At 38.4% G+C, this 14,856-nt stretch overlaps 1 protein-coding gene across 1 annotated transcript in view; it reads right to left on the bottom strand.

Moving 5' to 3' along the window:
- Positions 1 to 13,908, bottom strand: part of LOC100695086 (collagen and calcium-binding EGF domain-containing protein 1) — a 37,447-nt gene extending 23,539 nt beyond the window's left edge. Inside the window, exons 1-2 of the mRNA XM_005447679.4 lie at positions 13,427 to 13,908; positions 11,555 to 11,635 (exon numbers count right to left, since the gene is read on the bottom strand). Of these exons, the coding sequence (XP_005447736.1) occupies positions 11,555 to 11,635; positions 13,427 to 13,599 (254 nt within the window). The 5' untranslated portion in view covers positions 13,600 to 13,908. The remainder of the gene's footprint in view (positions 1 to 11,554; positions 11,636 to 13,426) is intronic.
- Between the last annotated feature and the right edge of the window lie 948 nt (positions 13,909 to 14,856).

Below are 14,856 nucleotides of genomic sequence, written 5' to 3' on the forward strand. Positions count from 1 at the left end.
TTTTAATTCTACTAACCAATTATGTCTGAGAAGACTGGAGCATGTCAAACACTGCATTGCCAAAATGCAGTCTCAAACTCTGAAGATGATTTAGGTTTTTATTATCTCGGGCCTGGAAATGTACCGGTTTCACTGGAAGACCTGAGAGCTGCTGTCCACAGACAATAGCTGAAGGCTTGCCAAATGTATATGTCTGATTTATATGTCTAGAAGAAGTAAAAAAATGCAAAAAACAATACCCTGTCAAAGTAAACATAAAGCACATTTATGGCTAAAATGTATTTAGATGCTTTTCAGGTATTAGTATCGTACAAAGTGGATTCTGGCATAACCGAACAGAAAAACGCTAAATTAAACACAAATGTGAAAATTCCAATTCAATTTTCTTTTTATTCAATTATACATGAATAAAATATCAGGAATTAGCTCCATCAAGATAAAGAGCTAGTTGTGCCCGTTCTACTGTCAAGTGCTATTGAATCCTTTTAAAGGATTCCAATAAGAACAATTCTATAATGAAATAAAACAGCTGTGCAACTTATACTGATTACAAACGCCACATCTGTTTCATGTATAAGGAGTTTCATGCTAGTCATCAGTCCACAATGATCCGGTTATGTTGTCTGTTGCCATATTCCATGACTTTTTCCATCTTTCTTTGCCTTTGATGATGAATTAAGTGTTACTCAGGTTTTTGAAAATGTGTAAATTAAAAATGTGTCCAAAAATAAATACATGGAAAAACACATGCAGTCTCACTATCATGTTCTAAGAGTTTTCTGTTAATATATAATATATAAGTTAATATATTTTAAGGCTGGTTTGATGCTTTATTGAAAATATAGAGTTCAATTTGATTTTTATATTTGCTGGATTTCATATTTGCTTTTGGTTTCTTTATTCTAGTAAATAATTTTAGTAAACTTCATCATGACTTCAGTGAGTGTTTGTTTCCTGTGCTATATATACTTTATAGGTATTCTGCTGATGACTTTCATTATGCAATCTTGTGTTTTGGTTTGTGTCTTGATTTCTTTTCTTAACATCCCTTAGTTCCTTCATCTAGACTTCTCTCTGTCTCATTTCTGTGTTAATGTGTCGGTGTCCCTGTTTTCCTCAGTTTGACATCTTGTTAAGTTCCCTCTACATCAGGGGTGGGCAACTCCAGGCCTCGAGGGCCGGTGTCCTGCAGGTTTTAGATCTCACCCTGGGTCAACACACCTGAATCAAATGATGAGTTCATTACAAGGCCTCTGGAGAACTTCGAGACATGTTGAGGAAGTCATTTAGCAATTTAAATCAGCTATTTTGGATCAAGGACACATCTAAAACCTGCAGGACACCGGCCCTCGAGGCCTGGAGTTGCCCACCCCAATCTACATCCAACACAAATCAGCTTGCGTGCTCTTCATGAGTATGCTTCATCACCACAACTTGGATGACTGATGTTATTAAAAAATAATGACAAGTCAGAACACATTTGACATGTATACTGCTTAGTGTTAACAGGTCTCTCAATTTGTTATCTCTTTCCCCCACATATTTACATAATGCCCCCCAGATTTGCAAGACTACAAAAACTTTTGTGGTATCTGAAATCTGTAATGTTTCTGATGCTTCTGATCCAATAAGGGAAACAGAAAAGTTGGGAATGGAGGGATAGTGAATAGATAGAAGGGGTAAGAAGGGGTAAGGAGCCTTAGAAAGGAAGTAGAAACTGAGAAAAAATGTGATAAATGTGATAAAAGGAAATAGGAGACAGTATGATAAAATGTTAGGAGGAAGGACACAGGAAGGTTGAAAGAAAAAAACAAAGCATGACGGGCCAGAATGGATGGATATGTCAAGGGATAACATGAGGAGTAGATAAAAAATAGAAAAAGTTCAAGTGACAGTAATGGATTCAGAGTGTGATGAATGAAAGAAAAGTTTGAAATGCGAGTGAATGTCATGTGGATGTGAACTGAGCAGAGGTGATGTCCTCCTCCGGGAACATCTCATTCACCCAGAGCGACCCGTCAGCAGAGCCTCACTCAGCACTCCACCACATGTAGTCATCTAGGTGGGAAGCCAGTTACAGGACAGAAAGGAAAAACACACAGCACAACCTGCCTCCACGCTCTGATTTCCACTTTCTGATCCTTTTATAGATCTTTACAGGCGAATCCCCCACTGAGGCGAACGCTCCAACTGCTAGTGTGCAGCTTACTTCCATATGGATCAAAAAGATGCCTCTCTTTCCAAAGTCACCCAACACCTCCTTTACTTTTCTTTCTTTTTTTTCATCTTGGCACCTTTCTTTAGTTCTCCCCGGTGTGCATGTTTTTGTGTCTTTTTTGTTGTATCTTTGTATTAATAAGGGATATACTGGTTGCTAATGGAACAGCACGAAATGCAAATGGTTGTTTTATAACAACTACTGCAAAATTTTAAAAAGTATTGATCAAATTGGATAAAAAAGATGGACCATTGCCCACATCAGAGTGCATCAGAATAAAGAAGAAGAAGAAATTGTGTTTTTCTCCAGACTTTATCATACTTATATAAGCTACAATTTATGTCAAAATAAATTTGTTAAATATGTGCAAAATCTGGGTAAAATATTGCATATCACTGCATAGTCTTCCTTACATAAACAAGGAAACCTCTTTCTAAACTCCAAGGCTGAAAAAAGTGAAAACTATATAATAGATGTTTCTTGAATGGATGGTTTCTTGAACACTTGGCATAACATCAAACCAAAACTGGGCAGGAAAAACAGTTTGGGGGGACCATGAGTCTCTTCTTGTTCTTTCTACTGCTCTTTCCCAGGTTTCTGGAGTTTTCTTTGTGCAAAATGTCAACTTACTATCAAAGAAACACGCACGCAGAGGCTGTTATATAACTTATATAAATTGATGAATGCATGTTGAGTGAATGCCAGCTAGTAGCATGCCAAATTATATAAATTCTCTTGTCGTGAGTGTCATTTCAAAATGTGCTTGATGACTCATTTCCGTTGTTTGTTTTTTGCTGTTGATTTTTTTTAACAACTAGTGATTTTAGTACTTTTAAAAATACATTTCATTCCAACTAAGCCTTCAAGCTATCCCATTTAATATCATTCAGTATCTAAGAATGTGAAGAGACCCTTTAGGATTCAGAGCTGAGGCAAAAGCCAAATCTAATGCAATAAATCCAAAGGAGAAGAGAGGGAGTTTAAGACACTGACATAACACAAGGTGTAACAGAGCAAAGTTCACACACAGAGATGCACAAGGATCACCATCATCACAATCTATCAGCCTCTCAGTGAGTTAATCAATCACCTCAGCATGTCAATCAGTCAGTCAACAAATTGGTCAGTCAGTTAGACATTGAATGATTTGGTCTATATGAACTTTGAAGTTAGGAAGTCATTCACCCGGAAATAAGTGTTACTTCAGTTTTTACTGCTGAAACTTTACACGCACTCCTCACTCAGCGGGACCATGACACCAGAGACGTTCCCTTGTGGCCTCATCTTACCCTTTCCCAGGACACAAAGGTCCTAAGAGGTGAAATTATCAGGACACAAGCAAAGGCTGCTGGGTCAAATCAAGAGCGACTAAAGTGTTTCCTGTCACACTTAGTTCTTTTTCCCTAAAGAGATCAGTCGTTATCATTTTTGACAAGGACAAAGACGGGACCAATTTCTCAACACTAACCCACTGAATATATCTGGTTAGCACAAAAACTGTCAAAGCTGTGTAATCACATTCTCTCCAAACCAGCATCTAACATGTAAAAAAAACTTGTTGTTTATTACATTTGACCTGACCTCTACCCCAGCATTAACACTGAGGCTACTAGACGGAGGCCTGGCTTGTGTCTCTCCAGAGCTCAGCTAGAAAGAGGGAAGCTGGAGAGTGGAGATGGACTCCAGGCATGGAGTTGAGTCAGACTCCGTCGGGTCCCAGAAATGAACACTTTAAATGTTTCTGGGTGACACATAGGGCAACTGTGGGTGGAGGGGGTTGTGTTTGGACTTGGTGCTTGGGAAGGAATCTATGTCTCTTACTGAGCACTTTGAAAGTTTCCATACATGTAAATATTTTCACCTCATCTGTTCTGACCAAAAGATATAGAAAGTAAAAGAAACATGCTCAACTTTTGTTTAGCAGGATGTTCTAATTGTGCTATAAATATACATACACTGTGGCATGACCTTTAAAACCACTGCTATCCACTCTTCAACCATTTCGTTACAGGACTACATGTCAGCTACAGAATATGATTACAAGAACGGGAATCATCTGGGAAACATAAATGGCCGTGCAGCCATGTGAACCAATCTTTCTAGGAGATGTTTAAATATTTCTCTGTATAGCTGCAAACATTGACTGGCTGGTGGCATAAGATGAACAGTCAGGTACACGGCATAGGGTGTTACCCAAGCAGTGCTCAGTTTCATGGTAATCAAATCAACAGTTACAGGGATATTTCAGTCTGAACCAACGAACTGAAATAACCTGCTATCAAATTGACTTTAGAGCCACATCACTGTGTAGTTAAAACCAAACTTGGACGGATCATTCTTTCCTTAATAAAATGGCTTTTCTGCACAGAAATGTATTGTTTAAAATCAAAAGAGAAACACTGGCCCAAACTGCTTTTTGGAAACTGCATAGAGCTTGCATTTATCTGATATGAAATGCATTTGAATGCCAGGTACTGCAGTTGGCATGCAATCACAGAGGCAAAAACAGCAGGACTATTGAGTGAAGGAAGCAGTTATGGTAAGAAATTTAAGGATGAATTAAACTAGCCTAATCATAGGCAAACATCATATTAAATACAGTTAACAGGTTATTTATAAAGAGGTTAACGTTAGGATATAACATTTGCCAATAAGAGTTAATGAATATTCTGGCCTGCCTTTAGATCCTCTATGCTGACTTGAAGTGAGGACAGCGAGTGAAGAATTACCTCTATGGATGATTTTCAGACAAATAGAAAAGACGAATAGTGAACGTGAAGGAAAAAATGTGTGGAAAGGCTCAAGATCGTAGTGATATCAGAGACCCCTGCAAAGGAGCTTTAGAGGGAAACATTCAGCCAACATGACCAAGGACTTTGTGAGTCAGACCTGAGATATTCCTGGAACCAAAGTCAGGGAATGATTGCAAATGCAGTCAACTGCACAGCATCTACTGACTTTATAAATTCCTCCCACATATGGTTACAACTTTCTAATCTGGTCAAATAAGATATTATGTAAAGCTGCAGTTCTTTCTTCAATAGCCACTGAATTCAGTAATTATCTCTAAATATATTAGTTATTTTATTGATGGTGGCAGGACATGCTGTTTTCAGTGCAATAGTAAAACCCAGAATCAAATATTCTTTCTACAAGAAATGTGTAAAGAGTTGTGAAGAGAGCCTCATGCTTATGACGATGTGATGCTTTTGGCTGAGCTGTTGTCTTAACTAGCTGTACACTTTGTTTCAGTGGATAGTAATAATAATAGTTCTAATTCTCAGCAATGCTAAGTCATCTTGTTCCAGTGTATTTAAGGAAAGGCAAACATCTCTGCACCTGATTTCCTGACTTCCTGAACTCACACTACAACAAATGAAATAGACAAAAAGTTTGTTATGGGTTGAACTTTTAAGCCTCATAAAACACAGAGATCTGGTAAAAGGACTATGTTTATGACGCTATTTTTTGTCTTGCTGAGCACTTTCACACACTGCTTTTATTCTATGCAGACTCACAGACATCAGTGGATGCTTTAGGGAAAATTTGTGGTTCTTGCCCAAAACTTTGACATGCAGACTAGAGCAGCTGGAGACTGAACCAATGACCCTCCAAATGAAGGAGAACTCACTCTACCTAGCCACAGCCACCAATTGCAAATGAAGTGTCCACATCCTCTCTATACTTGAAAAAAACATTATGTTATCCTACCGTCTGTAAATTAATCCCAAAGATGAATACCGCTTAAGAACTTCTCGGATATGATGGAACAAAAAACTATAATGATCCCGTTGGGAGGGATGGATCATTGTAGCAACAAAAGTAGCATAAAGTATGGAAACAATTAGGATCAACCATGCCTCCCTAACATCTATCACCATCCCCTACTTTGCCTGACCAACAGCCTGAGCTCGCATACTGTAGCATGATGTTATGGGTGTTATCTACTGCAGTAATGAGCCCTGCAGGGTATTTAAACTAGGAAATGTCAATCATGTGAAAAAAATTGTTTATAGTTTAGTGGAGCACATCAGTCTTCCATCTGACTCCACAGCTGAGAGCGCTTAAAGCACGAGTGCAGAAAATTAACTCCCATCATCATAAACCTGCAGTTACTGCCAACACAGACAATACAGAGACAATTCATATAGTCTCATGCATAAACATGCAAACTGACACATACTCACACTCACTCAGAAACAGGGTACAAATCATGAACATTTGGCTTGGCCGGGCTGAAATTTGACCACCATCGAAGACAGAATAAGAACACAAAGTGGGTAGAACAATAGAAATGCAGAGATTGAGCTGATTCATCTTCATTGCTGTGAAAGCCACAGTGGCGAGGGGACATGCGGTCTTTGTTTAGATGGTGAGTTTAGTTCTGCAAAACACCAGGAATCCCCCCTGAGACCGAGACATGTCATTTACATTTCAGGCATTCAACTAACATTAAGGCAGATGGAATGCAGCAGAGGAAGGCAACACCAAAGCTGAGATAATCAGCGAAATAAACATTGACAGCAACCACTTGCAATATACGGTGAGTCAGAGCTTCATTGTGCTGACAACAGTTTGGACTAATTTGTATTTATTTAATGAATGCAATACCTGATTCATAAGCGAATGTCCAATATTTGTTAAATATGACTGTCAAACATTAAAGGATCCTTTTCATAAAAGTGAAACAGCTTGTGGTAAGAGCAACCATAATTTAAGTTCCATAATTTCCTTTGCTGTTTTGACAGCAACTAAGCTCATTTTCTTTGGAAGGTGTGAATTTTTCCAAACGCTTAACATGTCTTCTTCAATAAAAGCTATAGAAATAGCACATATTCCCAGATTATTTGAATATGGGAGAGCAGTGCCAGGTAAAGAAATACAATCCCTGAGAACCAGAAATTCCTGGAAAATGTACAGCCTGTCTGGACACTACAATGCTGTGGGTTGAGATTAGACTGTCAAACTGACCTGATGTGGGTCAAATACAATTGAAAGACTTCAGTTGTCCACTTATGGCTTAGCCACAACAACTCAGCATGGCAGGCCTGTCAATCTGTGGATTTCTTTACATGTACAGAGGTCGTGTGAGGTTATAATATAAACTATTTTCAGCAGAATTGCATTTGGTATTGTAGGGAGGTCTTTTTTAAAGAGAGGGAGTCAGCATTGTTGCCTCAGAATAGTGTAAGCTTTCTCACTCAAGGCTATGAGAAAATGCTGTAAGATTGTGGATGGAACCTGCATTTTGTCTCACATATTAGATTAATTAGTGGTTTGACATCGCTCAACATTCCAACATTATCATCCTTCTGGAAGACTTGGGCAGATGCATGGTTTTGCTTAACCAGAAAGACTATCATGAGAAAATTTTGTCACTGCTCAGTGACAAAAATACTTATGACCCCCGTGAAATGAGGCCCAGGTAGTGGTTACAGGAAGAGGGTGATATAGTGTCTTAAGTAGTAAAAAACAAGAAAATGCTATTAACCCAGTGAAAGCTGCGCCAAGTCTGTATAGTTTACCAAAGATACATAAAGAGACCAATTGTCTGTATGATCAATTCAGTCACCTATAACATCTCAAAGTTTCTGGCTTTGATCCTCAACCTGTTGGTAGGCAGCTATAAACGCCACATCCAGAACACCTTGATTTTGTTGAGAAGGTAAGAGATGCTATTATGGAAGCAGAAGAAACAATGGTCTTGTATGATGTTACATCTCTCTTCACTTATGTTCCAGTCACGGAAGCAGTGGTGGTAATTCGTAAGAGATTACAAGATAACTCCAATCTCAGCAACAGGACCGCTCTCAGCATTGACCAAGTGTGTTTGCTTTTGGAACTGTGTCTTCATTCTACATATTTCACATACAATGGTCAGTAGTACAGGCAGATGGGTCTGCCATGGGTTCCCCAGTTTCACCCGTTGTGGCCAACGTGTACAAGCAAGAAGTGGAAAACAGGACTCTGTTATCCTACCCTGGAACACCACCAAGTCAGTGGTTCAGGAATGTCGATGACACCTGGGTGAAAATCAAATCTCAGGACGTAACACAACTCACTGATCACATTAACTCGGTGGACAACACATCAAGTTCACCAAGTAGGAGATGATAAGTGGCAGGCTAGCCTTCTTAGACTGTGAGATTTCCATCAGTAATTAGGGACATTTAAAAGTTGTAAAATGTGTACCGTAAACCAGCGCATACACATCAGTATTCAAGGTTTGACTCTTGTTGTGGTTATCCCAGCTGGACATTTGTAAAAGCTGGGAAGGCACCTAAAGAAAGCATAAGGTGACCATTGATCAATGACAATTGACCATTGATCATTGATCAATGGTCTTTGGTCAGTGGTTGTTGATCAATGGTCTTAATAATTTGCATATTAAAGGTCATGAAACTGACCTCACAACCCATTGTTTGCCAGTGGTGCCTTTTTCAGCCATTGTGCAAATATACTGTTTATAAGTTGGGGAAACCTGCAGTCAGCTGAGACTGAAGAAGTCACTTGATTGACAAAATGTTTTTCCCACTGTAAACACTACGTCCAGATGAACAGAATCAACTTTTGGGGATTACAGGGGTGTGTCCTGCCTTTTGGCTTGTGTCTGCTGAGCAAGACTCCAGTTTCTAAACAACCCTAATTGAATTAACAAGATGGATGGATGGATTAATGGAAGGGCAGATAGATACAATAGAATGATTTTCCTAGGTTTCTATACAACCAAGCATTTTTGCAACCAGAGGGGCTGCCCCTTGCTGACCATTAAAGAATATAAGTAAAGGGTGGCTGTGTCCACCCTGCATATAGAGTTTATGACCCATCATCAAAAGGCCAATTTTCCAAAAGCTTATCTCTATCCCAATGAATAGGCTGCCAGTCTATGGCTGAGTAAACAGAGAGAGACAAACAACAATATATGCACACATAGGACCAATTTTAAATCACCAGTTAATATAATAGAGACCTTTAAACTCTACACAGAAAGGCTCCAGTCATCCAGCAAATTCAAACCCAGGACCTTAATGCTGTGAGGAGATAGTCCTAACTACCATAAAGCTGTGAAATAAAGCAATAATGAAATTGCACTGGCTTCCCAAACTGCATTGTCATTGAGCATGCCCATAACTATAAATACCCTGGATAATGTAGACACTTAGGTTTAAATGCTCCAAATTATTTGTCACTTTCTTCCTTATTACAGTGATGGCCAATCAAGAGGTCACGTGTGTAGCCCTTTACCAGCACGCTGAAACATTTTAATTGATCAAATGATTTATTTTTATCTTGTAAGAATTGCATATTTGCTAACTCAGATATATAAAAAAGTGCATGTTCTATATAATCTGCACAGATATGCCACTTTGGCTATATCACAAGCTAATTCATTGCAGGTTCCTCCTGATGTCGCTCACATGTGTAAATTAATATAAAAAGCAACAAAACAACAGGATTCATGAGTAACTGAGCAAAACAAGACCTCACACAATGGAAGTTGCCGCTTTATCTGCTCCATTCATCCCTTTTAGGGAATAAATCTGGCTCTAATGGATGTTATCAGTACAAGAGGGATACACTGCAGTTCTTTGACCTTAAGCCTTTTAGAACATGTTCATTCATCACAATACTAGCCACTGCAAGCTTGACTGGTCAAGTCCAGTAGATGGTGACAAAAAATAAGAGAGAGTAAAAGCCAGTTGCACTAAAATTGATGTTTGATCATGGATAAGTCTGACGCACAGAGCAGCAGTAACTAACAGTAATTGTCTAGAGAAATGTGCTGGATAAAATCCAGAAGATTGATAAATCTATGACGGACGATGAAAAACAAATATGCGAGTCTCATGAAGTACCTCTTTTAATACAGATGAAAATGTGGTGTGGCACTCATCAGTTATGTCTGGACAACATACAGCCTACGCTAAAACAGAATTGAACGTCATATATTATACACACAATGGATCAATCTGGTTTCCCCCTGAAGTCATCTGTGAAATCTTTTTGATCCAGGTCTGTGCTGAACAGAGCACAAAGAAAAGCATGGCAAGGAAAATACAACCTCATCTAATCCACCTCCTCCAGCACCACAGATCTCTCATAGAGCCAGAAATTAAATAAGACACAGAGCCTGTTACAGTCTAACCTTGAAAGCAAACAGATCACATGATCTGGCCTCACACCAGACCTGGTTCCTCATTAATTAAAAGATATTCTTACACCAACAAGCAAACTTCAGCCAAAGTTTGGCTTCAGACAAAACTTATCTCCGTGTCAGCATTAGTGATCCACGCTAACTTTTTCATGTTGTGTGTGATGTATCACGAGGTGAAAGTCTTATAAACTGCCATAATGTCTGCATAACCTTTGTTTCAAAACACACAGACTACAATGTCAAACATTTTCTGGAGACTATGAGTAATAAAGAAAAAGCACAAGAGAGGGGCCAGTTACTTCAGGTAATATTTCATAACTTTAGAGGATTGCTCCATACTTTATCCCTCTAATCTTTGTTCAACCTTACTTGACTCTGTACATATTACATAAAAACTGCCTTTATTAAATGCTGATTTAATAGCTCAACCAAATTTGGTGTTGTTAATTAAAGAGGTTTTTGGACAAATGTCCTTCTGTTTGTATAGTATAATAAAAATAGCTAATCACTTCACAGACTGCTTCTACTTTTTAGGTTAAAACACAGGCCTTTCTCCCTGGGGAAGGGGGATTCTTTCCCTAAATGTTTTAGCTTTGGACCCAAGCTGAAGTTCTGTTTTATTGTCACAGGGCCAGGAGAGTGGAAATCATCTCCATGCTAATGGAAACTGCAGGGAAAATAACATTAGTGTTGCTAAACACTGAAATTATACACTCTCTAGTAGTTATCAAAGAGAATCAACAACACAAGTAAAAAAAAAGAATGTTTTGAAAGGTTATCTGACACGTTTATGTTCACCGAGGATTGTCATTTAATCTCTCTGTAATGACCCTTGGGAATTTTTTATTTTTCACTCCCAAGTGGATATGTAGAGTTTCCAAAAGGGGATAAACTATGTGGATTTGTGGAAATGACACAGCAGAGTGGTTTAGTGGTTGCAGAAACTGTTCCATAACCTCAGAATAATTCATGTTCAATTCTCCCTACAGGGATTAACAGGCACTCATTCTGTGATTTGCTCAAGTGTCCTTGAGCAAATCACTGTTCTGGGAAAAACAATAGATATAAATGTATGATATAGAGTAACTGACTGCTGTTACACTTAGTGGCCAAGATTTTAGGCTCTCAGGGGTCCAAGGAAAATCCATATCTGTGATCTGAGTGACAGCTGCACAGCTTACCTGAAGCAAGTGCCATTCTTCCCATCGGCCCTAATGCAGGGATATTCCACCGTCAAGATTTTATTATCGGGACACTCCATTCTAAGCAAAAAAAGGGAAAAGGAGATGTGATTGATTGGCACTGTTTTCCAGCAGTGTTAAGCTACATAGCAATAAAACATGGTGTGGGGAAGTACAAGCAAAAAGAGATCCAAGGTTGGATGTGAAAAGGGGGATGTTACAGTTTAGCATGGAATTCCCCCATATTCATAGTTTGATACCACAGGGAATCCAAGCTATTATTCAAAAGTACTGTAACATAAAAGACTGGTGTGAATCTAGTTTGCATGTATGCAAATGCATGGCATTAATGGAGGCCAACTGATTTTTTTTTTAGTTTAGATTTCAGTTTTGGCATTTCTATTTGAGGGTTTGCCCTAATTAACTTTTAAAAGAATATATGAAAAATCTTCTGTTCTTTACAGTTGCAGTCTCTCCACCTGGATAAGTTTATGCTTTTATTTGTTTATTTTTATTTTTGTAAATTGAAGCATAGATTTTGCAGTGTTTTTAATCAAAGAAACAAGATATTTAATGTCTTTTGACTTACACTTACTTGATAATGAAATTATATTGTTAATGTAAACTCTAAAACTTGTAATTAATACAAATTTTACTGAAAAGGTTTTGGTGAACTTGGTATTGACAGAAAAAGACCAAGAAAGGTAAAGAGAAGGGCAGTAAAATCTGTTAGTGTCTAATTTACAGTGTAGATATTGTTAGAATATTAAAGGCAACTATTTATTTGATATTTGTGATATTGCTTACAACACTTTAACTGCCTGGTAACATTTTTCTGTCAGTTTTCAATAGCATAAGACATAACAGAAGAATTCCAGAAAATTTTGTTAATTTAGAAACATAATCCCAATTAACTACTCTGACATTTTCATAAAAACTTCACAGCCAAAGAAACAGACTAATATATCAATACAGTCATATTTCCTGTGTGCACAGCCACTACTAACACTACCAGAGGTAGTAATGTCCTTGAGCAGGAAGGACATCAATCACAGCGGTAATTTCCATTTCTCTGTTATAGAATCCGATGAATACACATACCCTGGAAACATAAATCTGAAGATTCAATGCCCATGTTTTCATGTCCTTGGACAAACGAGACTCTGGTTAATTACCCCGTGTTTAACCTGTTGCTTTGCGGTTTAGTGGTTTCCTCTTGTCTTCTACAGAATATTAGGAGCATGTGCTCCATTCCCATTCACTCCTCACCTCCTGACCTACTCTCTCCGGGCATCTTAACAGCATCTGTCATGTTGTGTCTGAGCACAAGCAACATTTGGCTCTCCTCACCGCGACCGATTTCAACCATTTGGACTTTCCCTTTACTTTTTGCATTTCCTTGAAAATCACATTAGATTAGACGCGCTGCAGCGGTTCATCCAGGGGTCTCCGTGACAGGCTGCTTCACAGAGTATGTGGCAAAGAGCAGAAACCCATAAAACGTAGACTAAACTCTGTTATGATTTCTGGCACTGTATGCTAATCTGACAATGAAATAACTGTTTTGAGGTTAAATTGAACGCCAAACAAATGTAATGAGTGGAGTGGTAGCTGCCAAGAAACTTGCAGAGCTTCAATCTCACAATATTTCATAAAACCACCGTAAAGCATAAATAAACGTTAAGTCAAACATTTTCGTGCAGAAATTTGTATTACTTTTGAAACTTTTTATACTTCAAGATACAAACGGACATAATACAACTTCTCTTAATTATGAGCGCAGCAGACATGGTTTCATCAGCACACTGCCGCTCATTAACGATAAACAATATTGCCTATATGTGACTCACAACAAAAATCTCTGAGACTTACCCTGAGGTGTCCACTGCAAGCGTCGTCCTGATGGAGCTGGCACCAGATTCCCAGAGGAAAACGACACAGATAGCGCCAAATGGTAAAAGAGTCGCACCATAAAGTTGACCCATGTCCCTTTTTGCGCTCCGGGACAGATGATTTTTCTCGAGTGAGTGAAAACGCCTTAACATGCGCCAAACGCCACTGTTTTCATCTGTCAGTGACCCGAGCGGGTAGTGCCATCAAAATATCACAAATCCTCGTTAAGTATCCCGCAGAGGAGACGCACATGTAGCCTGTAGGATAATAAGTGCTGCGCAGTGCGTCCGAAGCCCCCTTCCCAACTTTACGCACTAAGGCAGAGACCTCTTGGAGAGCTACTGAAGGGTTTACAGCTCACTGTGTTCTCACTAATCCCCCCTGGATTTACATTCCAGCCTCCAAAGAAGCGACTTAACGAAACTGAGTATACAACCTTACTCCCCATTGGTGGTGATGACGTAAACCATAATAATAATAAAATAATAAATTGGCTAAACAGCATACATGATCCCAAATGACCCCCAGGCTTTACCGCGTTATTTGAGAAATATATTCCTTGGAAGAAAGTCAAGCATCGGGGGCGTTGTAATCACTTTTTTTCTAAATGCGTTAATAAGATTAAAACAATATCTGGTGTAGGGGAAAAATCAAAGTATTAGGCTGGCGCGACGAACTGCTCAGATCATACCAAAATATCAAGAAACTGCAAAAATATGTTCGCAATAAAGCAAAAAAATATATATCTTTTTAATAATTTAAGCTTTCAGTTAGACATTTGAAATGTGGACATTTTGAGTTTAGCTCCAAACAGTTTCACCATGTTTGGATTTCATTTTGGAAACAGCTTTATTGAGTCTGTCCTGCAGACTGAAAATCAGAAATGCACTGGTGGAGTGGAATGGTGTTTTCTAGGAGCTGCAGCTCCCTGATAGATTTTTTTGGAGAGATCCTTGAAACATGCATTCATAATAATAACAGTTTTATAAATAAAACATTTATTTGATCTGGTCAGTGGCCTGAATTAATATTTGGTAAACATTGTTTAAATTTAGATTTGAATACTTTATTCATAGAGCTCATGAGCTCTAACCTTTTAACCTCTTTGGCACCAAAATGACTTTACTTGACTTAACTTTACTTCAGTCTATTTTATTGTATTGCTACCATTCTATAAGACCCAGTAATTGGTTGGGTGTAATTGATCAGACACTCTGTTTCCGTAATATGCAAACGTTTGAATGTCATCTGCATACTAGGCCAGGAAGTTTGTTGAGTGAGTTTGTGAAGTCTCAGAGCCAGGGAACTATTTATTTCTTTGATGTTTGCATCTAGCAAAGGGTGGAGTGATTTCTAAAAAAAAAAAGAAAAAGAAAAAGAAAAAGAAAAAAGAAAGAAACAAACAAACA

This window comes from Oreochromis niloticus, linkage group LG1, assembly GCF_001858045.2.
Source record: "Oreochromis niloticus isolate F11D_XX linkage group LG1, O_niloticus_UMD_NMBU, whole genome shotgun sequence".
NCBI lineage: Eukaryota > Metazoa > Chordata > Actinopteri > Cichliformes > Cichlidae > Oreochromis > Oreochromis niloticus.